The sequence below is a fragment of the Saccoglossus kowalevskii genome, chromosome 4 (genome assembly GCF_978046115.1).
Source record: "Saccoglossus kowalevskii chromosome 4, keSacKowa6.1, whole genome shotgun sequence".
Lineage (NCBI taxonomy): Eukaryota > Metazoa > Hemichordata > Enteropneusta > Harrimaniidae > Saccoglossus > Saccoglossus kowalevskii.
This window is the reverse complement of record NC_140644.1, coordinates 43,765,372-43,784,294: the sequence shown is the minus strand read 5'-3', so window position 1 is coordinate 43,784,294 and position 18,923 is coordinate 43,765,372. Positions and strand designations below refer to the sequence as shown.

Sequence of the window (18,923 nt, the reverse complement as noted above, 5' to 3'; positions counted from 1 at the left end):
AGACTGGTAACAATGAATGTTTTGCTCATCCCCTCCCTGCATAGTGTCCTACATTGTGAGACTGGTAACAATGAATGTTTTGCTCATCCCCTCCCTGCATAGTGTCCTACATTGGTGAGACTGGTAATAATGAATGTTTTGCTCATCCCCTCCCTGCATAGTGTCCTACATTGTGAGACTGGTAACAATGAATGTTTTGCTCATCCCCTCCCTGCATAGTGTCCTACATTGGTGAGACTGGTAACAATGAATGTTTTGCTCATCCCCTCCCTGCATAGTGTCCTACATTGTGAGACTGGTAACAATGAATGTTTTGCTCATCCCCTCCCTGCATAGTGTTCTACATTGTGAGACTGGTAACAATGAATGTTTTGCTCATCCCCTCCCTGCATAGTGTCCTACATTGGTGAGACTGGTAATAATGAATGTTTTGCTCATCCCCTCCCTGCATAGTGTCCTACATTGTGAGACTGGTAATAATGAATGTTTTGCTCATCCCCTCCCTGCATAGTGTCCTACATTGTGAGACTGGTAACAATGAATGTTTTGCTCATCCCCTCCCTGCATAGTGTCCTACATTGGTGAGACTGGTAACAATGAATGTTTTGCTCATCCCCTCCCTGCATAGTGTCCTACATTGTGAGACTGGTAATAATGAATGTTTTGCTCATCCCCTCCCTGCATAGTGTCCTACATTGTGAGACTGGTAACAATGAATGTTTTGCTCATCCCCTCCCTGCATAGTGTCCTACATTGGTGAGACTGGTAACAATGAATGTTTTGCTCATCCCCTCCCTGCATAGTGTCCTACATTGTGAGACTGGTAACAATGAATGTTTTGCTCATCCCCTCCCTGCATAGTGTCCTACATTGTGAGACTGGTAACAATGAATGTTTTGCTCATCCCCTCCCTGCATAGTGTCCTACATTGTGAGACTGGTAACAATGAATGTTTTGCTCATCCCCTCCCTGCATAGTGTCCTACATTGTGAGACTGGTAACAATGAATGTTTTGCTCATCCCCTCCCTGCATGGTGTCCTACATTGTGAGACTGGTAACAATGAATGTTTTGCTCATCCCCTCCCTGCATAGTGTCCTACATTGTGAGACTGGTAACAATGAATGTTTTGCTCATCCCCTCCCTGCATAGTGTCCTACATTGTGAGACTGGTAATAATGAATGTTTTGCTCATCCCCTCCCTGCATAGTGTCCTACATTGGTGAGACTGGTAACAATGAATGTTTTGCTCATCCCCTCCCTGCATCGTGTCCTACATTGTGAGACTGGTAACAATGAATGTTTTGCTCATCCCCTCCCTGCATAGTGTCCTACATTGTGAGACTGGTAACAATGAATGTTTTGCTCATCCCCTCCCTGCATAGTGTCCTACATTGTGAGACTGGTAACAATGAATGTTTTGCTCATCCCCTCCCTGCATAGTGTCCTACATTGTGAGACTGGTAACAATGAATGTTTTGCTCATCCCCTCCCTGCATGGTGTCCTACATTGTGAGACTGGTAACAATGAATGTTTTGCTCATCCCCTCCCTGCATAGTGTCCTACATTGTGAGACTGGTAACAATGAATGTTTTGCTCATCCCCTCCCTGCATAGTGTCCTACATTGTGAGACTGGTAACAATGAATGTTTTGCTCATCCCCTCCCTGCATAGTGTCCTACATTGTGAGACTGGTAACAATGAATGTTTTGCTCATCCCCTCCCTGCATAGTGTCCTACATTGGTGAGACTGGTAACAATGAATGTTTTGCTCATCCCCTCCCTGCATAGTGTCCTACATTGTGAGACTGGTAACAATGAATGTTTTGCTCATCCCCTCCCTGCATAGTGTTCTACATTGTGAGACTGGTAACAATGAATGTTTTGCTCATCCCCTCCCTGCATAGTGTCCTACATTGGTGAGACTGGTAACAATGAATGTTTTGCTCATCCCCTCCCACATTGTGAGACTGGTAACAATGAATGTTTTGCTCATCCCCTCCCTGCATAGTGTCCTACATTGTGAGACTGGTAACAATGAATGTTTTGCTCATCCCCTCCCTGCATAGTGTCCTACATTGTGAGACTGGTAATAATGAATGTTTTGCTCATCCCCTCCCTGCATAGTGTCCTACATTGGTGAGACTGGTAACAATGAATGTTTTGCTCATCCCCTCCCTGCATAGTGTCCTACATTGTGAGACTGGTAACAATGAATGTTTTGCTCATCCCCTCCCTGCATAGTGTCCTACATTGTGAGACTGGTAACAATGAATGTTTTGCTCATCCCCTCCCTGCATAGTGTCCTACATTGTGAGACTGGTAACAATGAATGTTTTGCTCATCCCCTCCCTGCATAGTGTCCTACATTGTGAGACTGGTAACAATGAATGTTTTGCTCATCCCCTCCCTGCATAGTGTCCTACATTGGTGAGACTGGTAACAATGAATGTTTTGCTCATCCCCTCCCACATTGTGAGACTGGTAACAATGAATGTTTTGCTCATCCCCTCCCTGCATAGTGTCCTACATTGTGAGACTGGTAACAATGAATGTTTTGCTCATCCCCTCCCTGCATAGTGTCCTACATTGTGAGACTGGTAACAATGAATGTTTTGCTCATCCCCTCCCTGCATAGTGTCCTACATTGTGAGACTGGTAACAATGAATGTTTTGCTCATCCCCTCCCTGCATAGTGTCCTACATTGGTGAGACTGGTAACAATGAATGTTTTGCTCATCCCCTCCCTGCATAGTGTCCTACATTGTGAGACTGGTAACAATGAATGTTTTGCTCATCCCCTCCCTGCATAGTGTTCTACATTGTGAGACTGGTAACAATGAATGTTTTGCTCATCCCCTCCCTGCATAGTGTCCTACATTGGTGAGACTGGTAACAATGAATGTTTTGCTCATCCCCTCCCACATTGTGAGACTGGTAACAATGAATGTTTTGCTCATCCCCTCCCTGCATAGTGTCCTACATTGTGAGACTGGTAACAATGAATGTTTTGCTCATCCCCTCCCTGCATAGTGTCCTACATTGTGAGACTGGTAACAATGAATGTTTTGCTCATCCCCTCCCTGCATAGTGTCCTACATTGTGAGACTGGTAACAATGAATGTTTTGAAAATTAATACTATTGTATTTCCATCAAAAATTGTTTTAACTTGTAAGCAAAATGTAACATTGGGTGTATTACTCTGTTGTCATCAGTATATTTAGTCCATAATTAATGTTATGGAAATATGGTTGTTTTAGTTACTAGGGGGATTCTGACAACCACTTGTTCATTGTAAGTAGAAATTAAGCATGTTTGAGTTGAAATTTGTAGTTGCCATCAAACATGTTATAAAATTTTGTTTGTTTAAAGCAAAACTCATTCCAAAATAATTAATAAATGATTACAAACAATGGAATTGGTTTATGATTTATTTATTGTGTTCCACATACACAGAAAGCAACCATGGCAACCAGACTATAAAACTTTTACAGATGACATGAATAAATTAAAGAAACTAGCCAATAAACAGCAAGCATCTTCCATCCAAAGATTGCACTAGAAATCCTTTGTCCCACCTTATAAATTATTTATAAAAAAAAAATGGAATGAGAATAGATCTTGTACTTCATAGGGATAATACAAAATAGTAAGAAATTATCAAATTCACACAATTGTATTTCCCTCTTCTGACACTAGAGGGGGCAAGTGAGTGTTCAGGAAACCTGGACTTCATGGAATGTATATTTAAAGTCTGAGAATTCACTTGATTAGTTTTCACCTTGGATAACTAGCTTGTTTGTCTGGAAGGCTTGCAGTATTATTTCTGCTCGCAGTCTCACAAAAAAATGTAAAATAAATATCCTTAAAGCTTGCACTCATTGCACTTCAAACTTTTAAAAAAAGTCTGATAAATAAAATATTTATATGAATTCTTTGGCAATTCACTGAAGAACTGGATTTAATAAAATTTACGACACTATGACAATTTTTTAAATGAAATGTTTTGTAATTAAAATGTGAAAACAAATCCCTTTAAACGTTCTCTGTTAAGATACAATGATTGTAATGCATGCAACTATTATTAATAATTTAAAAGTTACACATGGCAGTGGGTAACTGGTCTTCAACTCTAAAATCTACTCAAATCTAATCCATGTACATGTCTGTAAACACAGAAATATGTCAATCTAAACACCAACTAATTTTTTTTTATTTTCAATGTTTGATATTAAATTTGGAATGAATATTTGCAATAAAAATAAATCACAGTGAGCTATCTTGGTTCATTGCACGAAGTCACAATATTGCACGATGGTCGACAAAAGCGTAAACTTTTCCAAATAAGTTTCTTCGTCTGCTAATACATTCTACATCAGGTGGGAATTCTGTATGCATACAAGTGGTCAGTCACTAGTGATGATGAAATGTACGATATTGTACATTTGTTTAGACAGCATGTTAATTTAGCTAATGTCTTACACAAGTTATAGCTACCAATAATTTACATTTTAGCTACATTTCTAAATCTACAAGTACAACCTAATTTGAGACCATGACTATTTCTTAAAGTAGTTTTTTTTTCTGGATAGCGATAACATGATTCTGATGACCGTATTCTAAGAAATGTACCACATGTATGCAAAGAGCAAGTCCATCCTGGATTTTGTTCTATATTGATATAAGGCCATTATTTGTGTAATATTAAAATGTGTAATCATCATCTCCTTTATTGGAGTCCGCAGCACGTCTTCCAGTAAAATAATGATCACCTTTATCCAGAGCTGTGGCCTGCAGACAAAAAAAAGAAACAAATAAATTGAGTACATGGTCTGTGATGTATTTGTTTTAATACCTGAAAATGAAAGTATTTTAGTTTTATTGATTTTATTCATTAAATGGACAATTTAGGGGAGGAAAAAATTTATGGAAAATTTAAAACAACAACAAATTGAAAAAAAAGCCAATCCCCCAATATTATATTTATTTCTCTACTAAAAACATTTATTGTACATGAGATACTGAAACCACAGCATTATCCCATGGAATCTATGATATCATTCATCTTCTAGTTGCTAGGGACAGCAGCCATATTAAATTTCATAACACTAAATGTACAAACTTGATTACAATGCATTTAAAGGAGGAAAGCAAATATTGACAAAAAATGAAAAAAACTAGCTACAATTTATAATAAAAGTTAGAGGTTAAAGGTTAAAGGTTAAAGATGAAAACATGACTAATATTATGTTAGTATATACTTACTGTTATCAGAGCTATACCAGCAGCCTTTGACGATGTCTTAGGTTTAGTATTAAAATGCATGCTTATTTTACGAGCTACGGTAATCTGCATATCTTTATCTAATGCAGTGTCATCCTGAAAATGAGAAAAATATTATCACTTACACTGTTACCATGGAAACATGCATTTTTGTTGTATTGCAATACACTCGAGACTGTTAGTATTAAATGAAATGATTCTCACTCAGGGGGTTAATATGGTTGTTTCAAACAAACAAAATTTTTACATCAAAATTAATTTATAATATAGTGACAATCTACTATGAATGAGGAAAGGAGATTGTTTCCTAACCAACAAACAAACCAGAAGTACTTGGTTATCAGATTTGTTAACCAATCACATTCTGCCTTGTGTAAACTAATATCAAATTAAACCATTTATTTTTGGTTAAATAAAAATAATCGTCATCACCAACAATTATGTTCTGTAGTAAACAAATGATTTATTTTTTCTTGACACTAGATGGCAGTATTTGAGTTATTTTGACTTACAGCAACCCAGGGATGGTCCAAGACTTCTGAGGCTGACAATCTTTTCTCTGTGTCAACTTCTAACATTCCACTTATCAGTTCCTACGATAATGAACATTATAAATATATATAAAAACATGATAGAGTGGTCAAAATGGGTATCTTTTGAGTAAAGCAATCATTGGAGGTAATAGTTAAAAGAAAAAATAGTCCAAAAAGTTTCCAGAAAATATACTCAGGGAAATTTGGAAACACTAGCTTTTGTATCTTTGTGTAAAAATTGTGTGTTGTCTCTGACACGTATGTGAAAAATAAAGGTAAAGGATCTCAGTACAAAAACTATTTACAAGACAAGAGGTTTTATTTATTATTTGAATATTATCTTGGTTTGTTTTCATTGTCAGACAATTGACTACAAGATGTACTATGTGTTTATTTTGACACCTGTTTTTATTCACAGATTACAATTGCACCTCAGTATATCTTTACGCGTGGCAGTCAGCACGCCATGTTTGATAAGGGACTAATACCGATGTATGTAATGCGTGGGAAATGTATCATTTGTTTACACCACTGCCCTTTAAAATACACCTGTTAATTTTGCCTTAGAAGGCGCACTTTTGATTTCAGGTCAAAAATGCAGAATATGATCAGTTTTGAAATGACACGTTGGGATACCATCTTGTGAATTCACTTTCATAATGAATACTAGTTACATGCTAAATTGCAAAACACACATTTTCCATTTTGGGAAGGCACCAATAATTTTCATCCCAAAATTTAGTATTTATCAAGCGTATCTATACTTACTTTGGCAGAGTCCGAAATATCATCCCAATAAGGAGACGGAAATTCAAATCCGCCGATTAAAATATGATCAAATATTTCATCTTGTTCACCTTTCTCACTGCAAAACAAAATTTTGAAAGTTATGCATACAGAGATGATATATATACCTATATGATATATATAGTATTATTGTCACTCTGTTGACCTGTGTTGACCTGCAAACTAATTTCAATATATCATTCTATGAATAATAACATATACAGAGAACAGCTTGAACTATTTTATGACTGCAAATTATCATATTATTAATTTGGGTTGTAATTTGTATTACACATATTATTTTGCCCAATTTTTTGAAAACATTCAAGAAGCTCAAATTAAAATACAGATCAAGTTCAATATTCAAGGTGATGTCCATTACCTTCTGAACGGTGGGAAGCCACAAAGAAGTATGTAGGTGATGACACCAGCTGCCCATACATCAACTTTTAAGCCATACCTAGATAAAAAAAAAATATTTATAATATATATACATGTAATACTGGTGCAGAAAACATTCTGCAGCGATGAACACTGACATACTAATATTTTCACATAAGATAATTTTACATAATTTATTACAGTATTGAATACACAACATATAGTTAATAATTATATACATGTAATATTTCCATTGCATATATTCTTACCCTATTTCCATGAGTATTTCTGGTGCTACATATGTGGGAGTCCCACATACAGTAAAAAGTGGCTCTGTTACTATGGTAGCCAGTCCAAAATCTCCCAGTTTTATTGACTTGCTTCCATCTTCATGTTCACAAACCTATAACAAAAAATTCAGGATATGTTATATTGAGACAAATTCATATACAATATATTAATATTTTCTCTTCAAGAACACCTTAAATGAATATTATCAAATGTCAACTACATATATTCTGGCCAGACCACCATAATACCAAACACTTGCAGTCCCTGAAACTCAGACAGATGGTTATAAAGCTGAACTAGTCAATGATTGGTTGGTCAGTGTGGAGCAATTGTCCAACCACATCACATCAATATAAAAGCTAGCATACAACATTAATTGTGCTTTGTTTTTTTTTGAAAAACCGTTTTCAATAATTGCAGTTTATAAACATAAAAATTGTTTTCATAAATTTTAAATAACTGCAACTCAATTGAGTTTGAATAAAAATTTTAAAAAATTGGCATAAACTAACTATAAAATATAGAAAGCACTGTGATAAAATAAAAGGACTTTCATAACAAAATTTCTGAATATAAATGTCTCTTACCAGAAGATTTTCTGGTTTAATATCCCTATGTAGTATATTCATCATATGCAGGTACTTGACAGCACTCGCCAGGTTGTATATCATACCGCTAGCATCACGCTCAGTGTATTTTGTGGCAGATTGTATTGCATCAAATAAATCACCTCCCTGTAACAGATGGACAAATAAACTATATTTAACAAGTGATGAGAATTATCTATTATTGTAATTGGTAACAAATACCATATTTGACACACATAATTTGTTGTGTAAAACTTTTTTTTGACAAATGTTTTAAACATTTATTCTCATCTTGTACAGAATGTACAATAAATTGCAAACATTGAAGCAGATGAATGCGGTTGACAACTCTCAGACTGAAGTAATACAACAAATACTTATGTATACTATTAATAAAGAAGTCACAGTATGAAATGAAAGTAGTTTACAGTAGTGTTCAAATGCATGGATCGTGTACTTACTTTGACTAATTCCATGACAAGATACAATTCACTTGGTCCGTCATACTCGGCTATCAACATAATAATGTTTGGATGTTTCACACGACGTAAGACTCCAACTTCACTCTCTATCATGTGTTCCTATAGCGATGACAACCAAAAATGCATTATAATCAGGTAAGAAATAATTTATGTGAGAAAATAATCTTTTAATGAAAATTTAAAGTATAGATCTTCGTCAGGGTTGTTACTTTTGTCAATTTTTTTTTTTTCAGGTATGGACCATTATTTTATTAGGGTGGGGGATTCTAGAATTAGAAGGATTTTAATTTGGCCTAATAAACTAAAATAAACTAAAATAAATTTATTGAAAAATCAAATTTGTGCATGCTGCAGTGAAGACAAACAAATAATTGGCAACAAAATATCAAATATACTCACCCCCCAATATCAAATCTACTCACCCCCAATAACAAATCTACTCACCCCCCAATAACAAATCTACTCACCCCCCAATATCAAATCTACTCACCCCCCAATATCAAATCTACTCACCCCCAATATCAAATCTACTCACCCCCAATATCAAATCTACTCACCCCCCAACATCAAATCTACTCACCCCCGAATATCAAATCTACTCACCCCCAATATCAAATCTACTCACCCCACAATATCAAATCTACTCACCCCAATATCAAATCTACTCACCCCCCAATATCAAATCTACTCACCCCCCAATATCAAATCTACTCACCCCCCAATATCAAATCTACTCACCCCCCAATATCAAATCTACTCACCCCCAATATCAAATCTACTCACCCCCAATATCAAATCTACTCACCCCCAATATCAAATCTACTCACCCCCCAATATCAAATCTACTCACCTCCCAATATCAAATCTACTCACCCCAATATCAAATCTACTCACCCCCCAATATCAAATCTACTCACCCCCAATATCAAATCTACTCACCCCCAATATCAAATCTACTCACCCCCAATATCAAATATACTCACCCCCCAATATCAAATCTACTCACCCCCAATATCAAATCTACTCACCCCCAATATCAAATCTACTCACCCCCAATATCAAATCTACTCACCCCAATATCAAATCTACTCACCCCCAATATCAAATCTACTCACCCCCCAATATCAAATCTACTCACCCCCAATATCAAATCTACTCACCCCCCAATATCAAATCTACTCACCCCCAATATCAAATCTACTCACCCCAATATCAAATCTACTCACCCCCCAATATCAAATCTACTCACCCCCCAATATCAAATCTACTCAGCCCCCCAATATCAAATCTACTCACCCCCAATATCAAATCTACTCACCCCAATATCAAATCTACTCACCCCAATATCAAATCTACTCACCCCCCAATATCAAATCTACTCACCCCCAATATCAAATCTACTCACCCCCAATATCAAATCTACTCACCCCCCCCCCCAAATAATGGTCCATCCATGCTTTGCTCTTTATCTTGTTTTTACATGATTTACAAAAATGAGAGTCAACTCTAATTGCATCAAAGAATTCTAATTTGTTTGACTTGCAATGCCAAATAATAAAGAACTTATGGTCTATTCAAACAGACAATATAATAAACAACACAACTTTACAGCACAGTTTGATACCCCCCCCCCCTCGATATATTGATAGAATTACAAACCTTTCCTTTACATTTCATTTTGTTTATAATCTTCAGAGCATAGTGTTTCTTGGTAGCCCTACAAAAACAATAATGATAAAGTGAACTTGACAGTTCTTCCAACATCACCAGGTATACTGCCCTCTATAGTTGATAAATTGCAACAGTGTGTCTATAGAATTATTTCACTTATGGTAATCACAGTGGTATGCAAATTAACATGTAAATGAGTCTGCAGTAGTCAGTCTAATTGTATGCATGTCTATGTAAGTGCCTGATATATATACAATGTAGGTATACTACTCAAAATATGAATAATTCATTTATTCTGATTTATGTCTACAACACTGGATATTATATAATTGAAACATTTCCTTGGCAGTTTTTATTAATATTAATTATGACATTTCTCAACACCTTCTTTAAGCTGACAATTTGGTCAAATTTACTGGTTGACTAATTAAGCATTTCTTTCATTAATCTTACTGTTTAAATTCTTTATCTCGGCTTTGTTTTTTTGGGGTTTTGTAATGCCTATCTTTGCATTTTTTGGCTTTGTAATGCCTAACTCTAGATTTACATTGGGGTTGTTATATCTAAGTTTGCATTTCTTCAACTTTGTAATGCCTAACTTTGTACTTTTTGGACTTTGTAATGCCTAGCTTTACATTTTCTTGGCTTTTAATGCCTAACTTTACATTTAGTTGGCTTTGTAATGCCTAACTTTACATTTAGTTGGCTTTTAATGCCTAACTTTACATTTAGTTGGCTTTGTAATGCCTAACTTTACATTTAGTTGGCTTTGTAATGCCTAACTTTACATTTAGTTGGCTTTTAATGCCTAACTTTACATTTAGTTGGCTTTGTAATGCCTAACTTTACATTTAGTTGGCTTTGTAATGCCTAACTTTACATTTAGTTGGCTTTGTAATGCCTAACTTTACATTTAGTTGGCTTTGTAATGCCTAACTTTACATTTAGTTGGCTTTGTAATGCCTAACTTTACATTTAGTTGGCTTTTTAATGCCTAACTTTACATTTAGTTGGCTTTGTAATGCCTAACTTTACATTTAGTTGGCTTTGTAATGCCTAACTTTACATTTAGTTGGCTTTTAATGCCTAACTTTACATTTAGTTGGCTTTGTAATGCCTAACTTTACATTTAGTTGGCTTTGTAATGCCTAACTTTACATTTAGTTGGCTTTGTAATGCCTAACTTTACATTTAGTTGGCTTTGTAATGCCTAACTTTACATTTAGTTGGCTTTTAATGCCTAACTTTACATTTAGTTGGCTATTAATGCCTAACTTTGCATTTAGTTGGCTTTGTAATGCCTAACTTTACATTTAGTTGGCTTTGTAATGCCTAACTTTACATTTAGTTGGCTTTGTAATGCCTAACTTTACATTTAGTTGGCTTTGTAATGCCTAACTTTACATTTAGTTAGTTGGCTTTGTAATGCCTAACTTTACATTTAGTTGGCTTTGTAATGCCTAACTTTACATTTAGTTGGCTTTGTAATGCCTAACTTTACATTTAGTTGGCTTTTAATGCCTAACTTTACATTTAGTTGGCTTTGTAATGCCTAACTTTACATTTAGTTGGCTTTGTAATGCCTAACTTTACATTTAGTTGGCTTTTAATGCCTAACTTTACATTTAGTTGGCTTTGTAATGCCTAACTTTACATTTAGTTGGCTTTGTAATGCTTAACTTTACATTTAGTTGGCTTTGTAATGCCTAACTTTACATTTATCAATGCTTAACTTAGGAGTGGAGTATTTAGAATCTTGGTGACAAATAATGTACAGTAAATCCCTACACAACAGAGTCCAGAAAAGAAAGATACCGCTGGCAATATACATAAACTTACTTTTACTGTCATTCACCAACCCCCAAATCCTCCAATGGCCTGCCCCTTAGCATAAAATAACTGCACAAAAAAGACTGCACCACAAAGTCAAAGTCAACTTTGAAAACTAAAATTCATTGTCATCTCATGACATCACTGGTGTATCTCTTGACTTTAATTATGGCTGACTTGAGTATAATTATTACAATTCCATTAATTATAAATAATAAAATTACAATATTTTTGAATACATATGCTGTTTGAATATTAATGCGTAATAATAATATTCAATCGATCAATACTAACAGTTTATTGACCTTTAAACGGAGCAAGTCATATTGCAAAAAAATATCAAAATTTTCAGTTTAATTACTAAAGATTTGTGCAAATCTGTAAACAACAAAATTTTAAAGATCTTTAATCGTTTATTTTCAGGATATCTTTTACGCTTTCCATATCACAGACTCAGGTTGTTTTGTATTCACTGCATGTCATGTACGCCATGATTGAAAGATTGGCTTAAATTTAACAACATTCAAGCTGACTACAAATTACATTGCTTTTGAATTTCAATGAAACTTAAAGTCTAACAAGATCTGTCGACTTTTGCGGCTTATTTCTATTTGGATATCTACATACACTGATCTAAGATTTAGAATTAAATTGTTTAACCACAGTGATTATGTTTGAAATAAGCTTTGTTACTATTGTTAATCATTAATTTTATGCATAATGGGATTTCTAAGATTATACCATCAATTTTATGCATAATGGGATTTCTAAGATTATACCATCAATTTTGGCATAATGGGATTTCTTAGATTATACCATCAATTTTGGCATATACTTCTCTGCATTTTTTTTTGGGGGGGGGATACATTTGTCTTTGATAGTGACCCTTAAAATACAACGGTGTGTGGCTTTAGACTTTCTTGCGTAAATGACCTTTACTAAAACATCTATGACTGTAGAGTTGAGATAATCCCAGTACAAATCATTTATTTCATCTATGCTGATTACTTGGAATGCATAAATAAAAATGTCCACTGAGTATTGAGTATCACATTAATATTATAGTCATGTAGACAACAGTGTACATACATACATACCACGTATATGCTAAGTAAATACAAAGAGTCTTTACATTGTCATAGGTTTGCACTGGATGCCAAGAATTGTATTGCTGAAACAATGATCCTAATTTCCCATGAATCATTGGGGTCTATATAGATTTACAAATGAACATGCATGTATCCTTATTTTAAGAAATTAATCAAAGTTTAATTTCTGTAGATTCAATTTTTGTGTGGATATACATGATTCCAGGATTAATTGATTAATCAGGCTTTTTGAATGCTTTTCAAGTGTAAAATTTTATTAAATTTAATGAAAACCTTGTTTTTTCTAAAAATAAGAAAATAAATTCCACAAGTTAATGTTGAAACAGGCATGAATTTTGTGACTTAATATGACCAGTTTTAAAATTTTCCAAAGACTAAATCCTTATACAAAAGGTTAAATTAAGCGATCAGTGAATCTAAAATCCTGGCGAAGTAATGACTGACAGCCATTTTGTTTTCTCATTCAAATTTTAATGACATGTAATTTGAAGCGCAATTCCATTTGCCAACATCACAAATCCGATTGTCGCACCCATAGTTTTCTCTTGTAAACTTTGGGGCAACAGTCGCTTCCTGTCCCTTGTTGTGAGATTGTGTAAGTTGTTGCCACATTGTTTGTAAGTTTGTATGCTGTGCTCAACCTTGTGTGATAGTGACATCCCCCGTTTTCATGAATGGTCTCGCCCATCATCGGTTGTTTACTTCTAGAACACTGTCATGTGATCATGGCGAACCTCGTAGGAAACAGTGGAATCTGTACAAAGTTGTTATGAATGATGTGACTCGCGCATAGCAATGGGCTGAGTACGCTTCAACGCTAGATCAGAACTTAGCGAGAGGGACGAACAGCGCGAGAATGAAGGAACGAACATCGCGAGGAGGAGGAAACAGGAGAAACAGCGCGAGGACGGGGGGAACGAGTACAAAAACAGTGGAAGGACGGGTAGCAACGGAAAGGCTGTGGGGAAGAGTGAGTGTTGGACAGGCTTATCGTGACACGAACACTGCGCAGTACATGATTTGTATTGTTTGCGACAAGTGCTTGTAGGAAATTGAGTCGGACTTGGTTGTAATACAGCGCAACGTATGTACAGTACGTGTGTATGAAGTCTAGTGTGTGAAATCTTGCTGTTCCTGTGGTGCCGTATATTGTTGTTTTGCCTCGCTGTGACAGAAATCCCCCAGGAAATCGCCGTTTATGTGTTCTGACGTGGAAAAGCAGCTAAAGACCGAATAGTGAACATTAACTTGTGAGTTATTTATCAGTGCACTTATTTCTGTTTATTCAGACTTTTCTTGGGTTATTTCCCCTTTTTTATTTGTCACTGTGTGTATCTGTGTATGCGCGTGAGAGACGTCAGTGTCTTGTTAGCTCAAATGTCAGTTTGTTGTTTCTTATTGCTTGCATTTAGACGTTGTACTAATATTTGGGGTCACTTGTGTTAGGTGGTGACAGTATTTGAGGAAATTTTACCCATTTGTGTTTAGTTGGGTTTCTCTTAATATATTTCTGTGCCGCGCGAATTTCCTTTTGCGTTTATCGATTCTACTTTTAGCCAGCTGACATTATACATAGCAAGACTATGCGTTTGTGTGAGTGAGTGGCAACAGGTTGCACGCTATTCTAAATAGTGTGATTTCCTTTTGCCACTCACTCACACAAACGCATAGTCTTGCTATGTATAATGTCAGCTGGCTAAAAGTAGAATCGTAGAGTCGCACCTCTCGTTTCTTTCCTCTGCTGTTGGTGTAGGGCCAGCTAGCTCTGGGACCCCACTGGTGAGAGTATACGATAGAATTTTATCTTCAGGGGCGATTCGTGGTGTCACGAGTCGGTATTCAAAAATGCTTTGATGGGTTGAGGTGATGACTCAAAACAGATACAGGACAGCACAGGAAGCAATAGGCTGACAACAGAATCTCAGTTACAAGTCAACATGAGCATTTAATAAATAAGGCAAAATATCAACAAAATGTGTTAAATTTCATACACAATAGTACACAAACATTGTATAAAAATGCACAGCAAAACTCAGCTCATAGCTAGATACTATGCAGCAGTCAATAATAACTATGTTGGCAATATAATATAACAATATAACAACTATCCAAGTTCAATATCACCGTAAATGCACTTCAACAAGCCTTGCACTGCTATAAGTACATAACACAGGTGACAATATAATGAGAAATACACACTAAAGATACACAATAAATTGGCTATATTCAATAATATCAATGTAGGCAAGGTACACATAAATAGGCTATGTTCAGACTAGTAAACTTGCCACACTCGAATGAAATACAATTACTTTTGTGTCAATAAATAAAGGAAATCACACTATTTAGAATAGCGTGCAACCTGTTGCCACTCACTCACACAAACGCATAGTCTTGCTATGTATAATGTCAGCTGGCTAAAAGTAGAATCGATAAACGCAAAAGGAAATTCGCGCGGCACAGAAATATATTAAGAGAAACCCAACTAAACACAAATGGGTAAAATTTCCTCAAATACTGTCACCACCTAACACAAGTGACCCCAAATATTAGTACAACGTCTAAATGCAAGCAATAAGAAACAACAAACTGACATTTGAGCTAACAAGACACTGACGTCTCTCACGCGCATACACAGATACACACAGTGACAAATAAAAAAGGGGAAATAACCCAAGAAAAGTCTGAATAAACAGAAATAAGTGCACTGATAAATAACTCACAAGTTAATGTTCACTATTCGGTCTTTAGCTGCTTTTCCACGTCAGAACACATAAACGGCGATTTCCTGGGGGATTTCTGTCACAGCGAGGCAAAACAACAATATACGGCACCACAGGAACAGCAAGATTTCACACACTAGACTTCATACACACGTACTGTACATACGTTGCGCTGTATTACAACCAAGTCCGACTCAATTTCCTACAAGCACTTGTCGCAAACAATACAAATCATGTACTGCGCAGTGTTCGTGTCACGATAAGCCTGTCCAACACTCACTCTTCCCCACAGCCTTTCCGTTGCTACCCGTCCTTCCACTGTTTTTGTACTCGTTCCCCCCGTCCTCGCGCTGTTTCTCCTGTTTCCTCCTCCTCGCGATGTTCGTTCCTTCATTCTCGCGCTGTTCGTCCCTCTCGCTAAGTTCTGATCTAGCGTTGAAGCGTACTCAGCCCATTGCTATGCGCGAGTCACATCATTCATAACAACTTTGTACAGATTCCACTGTTTCCTACGAGGTTCGCCATGATCACATGACAGTGTTCTAGAAGTAAACAACCGATGATGGGCGAGACCATTCATGAAAACGGGGGATGTCACTATCACACAAGGTTGAGCACAGCATACAAACTTACAAACAATGTGGCAACAACTTACACAATCTCACAACAAGGGACAGGAAGCGACTGTTGCCCCAAAGTTTACAAGAGAAAACTATGGGTGCGACACTCTCCTCCTCCAAACCCAAGGTCGTCCCCGACCGCATTAATCTTTGACAAAAAAAGTCAAAGACCATCGATCGACAACTCTCACAGAGAAAACAACTTTGTTCTTCATCACCACTATCTTCTCATTTTGCCATTGACTAGTTATCTTCATGTCAACTTCATCTTCACACTGACGGCTAGACCTTTTGACTTAATTATATAAAAAAAACTAACAATATCTCCCCAACAGAAGCTAATTTACATACAACAAAAATGCAAATATCAACACCATATACTTCCAAGTGTGCTAAATTTGGTATTTTAAAGTAAAAGGAACTGGGACCCCCTTCTTCATCTTGCTTCTCCGAAGTACCACTTCCATCTACTTCCAGAACATCCTTTATCCCATCTACTTCCAGAACATCCTTTATCCTCTTCTCTCACATAAAGAGCAGATGCCAAACGACAACTATGGTGTCTCAACTAGAAGCATGATGAGAGCCTTAGCCTTTGACTCACTGAGTAGTGACACCAAACCACTGACTCACTTGCGACAATACATTCCTATGACTAGATTCCAACACTGGCACATGCATGATGGATTCAGTTGCGCTTGGAACTACATCTCCAACTTTGGTCTTACGACATGCCTCCAATTCAGACATCAGCTTACAAACTTGCTTCTTACAGTCCTCAAGTTCACCTTTAATAACCGCATATTTCTCTGTCTCAGATGGCTTCGGCGCACCATCACACCGCTGTGTACTGGCTATAAACTCATCATACCCATATCTCACAGGTGGTCTAGGTGCTCTCTTTGATCTCCTCACACTCTGACCCACAAATGGTACATCACTGGCTAAATCTCCATCAGGTGCAGGTTCTTCAGCAGTGGGCTCCTCCCTACTACCACTTGACTGGATCAGACCAATCTCCTCAGTTTCACATGACAATGGTTCAGACTCGGCCATACCTCTACAAGCTTCAGATTCTGCCAGCTGGATTTGTCCTTCTGCTGCTTTATTGGGATAGTTCTCCCGGGCATGCACTCTATTTGGAACCACCACCCACTCGACTGAGTCAGAATCAGTTTCATCTCCATCACTAGAACTGCTGTCTTTCTGCCTTGAGCGGGTTCTCACTACTCTTTGCCTGGGTAACTTCTGTTTTGACTGACGCATGGGTCTATCAGGATACTGAACTGGCAAGGAGTGACACGGGAGCAACATATTACGATGTAGAGTTCTATGGTTACCACTACCCTCGGGTCGCAGTTCATACACAGGAATGTTTGGACTTGTCTGTCTAATGACTATGTAGGGTTCTTTCTCCCATCGGTCTGCAATCTTATGTTTTCCTCGCACCGACAAATTCCTGACCAAGACCCTATCTCCTGGTTCCAAATCAGCTGTTCTTGTGTGTTTATCATATCGCTTCTTATGTTGAGCTGCTTTCTTGTCTGCATGCTCAGATGCTAACTTGTATGCCTCTGCCAGACGCTTGCGTAGATGGACAGCATACTCTGCAGCGCTCTCTACAGCATCCTCCTTAGTCTCAAGCCCCAGGTACACATCAACAGGCAATTTGGGGTGCCTCCCATACATCAAAAAATATGGAGAGTACCCCGTAGCATCACTTCTCGTGCAATTGTAGGCATGCACAACTGGTCCAACATGTTGCCTCCAATTCTGTTTCTGTTCCTCAGTAAGTGAGCCTAACATTCCAAGCAATGTCTGATTGAATCGCTCACACTGTCCATTCCCTTGCGGATGATAAGGTGTTGTCCGAGACTTGATAACACCTGTCATTTCACACAGATGGCGTATCACTCCACTTTCAAAGTTGCGACCTTGATCTGAATGAAGCCTAGCCGGGAAACCATAGTGATTCATAAAATGATCTACAAGGGCTTCTGCAGTGACCTTTGCTGTCTGATTTCTTGTGGGGATAGCTAATGCATATCTAGTGAAGTGGTCAGTTGCAACCAATATATCTACTGTCGCACCTCTCGTTTCTTTCCTCTGCTGTTGGTGTAGGGCCAGCTAGCTCTGGGACCCCACTGGTGAGAGTATACGATAGAATTTTATCTTCAGGGGCGATTCGTGGTGTCACGAGTCGGTATTCAAAAATGCTTTGATGGGTTGAGGTGATGACTCAAAACAGATACAGGACAGCACAGGAAGCAATAGGCTGACAACAGAATCTCAGTTACAAGTCAACATGAGCATTTAATAAATAAGGCAAAATATCAACAAAATGTGTTAAATTTCATACACAATAGTACACAAACATTGTATAAAAATGCACAGCAAAACTCAGCTCATAGCTAGATACTATGCAGCAGTCAATAATAACTATGTTGGCAATATAATATAACAATATAACAACTATCCAAGTTCAATATCACCGTAAATGCACTTCAACAAGCCTTGCACTGCTATAAGTACATAACACAGGTGACAATATAATGAGAAATACACACTAAAGATACACAATAAATTGGCTATATTCAATAATATCAATGTAGGCAAGGTACACATA

The 18,923-nt window shown here is 37.0% G+C and overlaps 1 protein-coding gene across 1 annotated transcript in view; it reads right to left on the bottom strand.

Moving 5' to 3' along the window:
• Nucleotides 1-3,419: 3,419 nt before the first annotated feature.
• The window catches only part of LOC100313589 (doublecortin-like protein kinase), a 66,844-nt gene continuing 51,340 nt past the window's right edge, over nt 3,420-18,923 (bottom strand). Inside the window, exons 8-16 of the mRNA NM_001168056.1 lie at nt 10,004-10,061; nt 8,324-8,443; nt 7,863-8,009; nt 7,254-7,387; nt 6,986-7,063; nt 6,586-6,682; nt 5,797-5,877; nt 5,267-5,380; nt 3,420-4,792 (exon numbers count right to left, since the gene is read on the bottom strand). Coding sequence (NP_001161528.1) covers nt 4,706-4,792; nt 5,267-5,380; nt 5,797-5,877; nt 6,586-6,682; nt 6,986-7,063; nt 7,254-7,387; nt 7,863-8,009; nt 8,324-8,443; nt 10,004-10,061 — 916 coding nt within the window. The 3' untranslated portion in view covers nt 3,420-4,705. The remainder of the gene's footprint in view (nt 4,793-5,266; nt 5,381-5,796; nt 5,878-6,585; nt 6,683-6,985; nt 7,064-7,253; nt 7,388-7,862; nt 8,010-8,323; nt 8,444-10,003; nt 10,062-18,923) is intronic.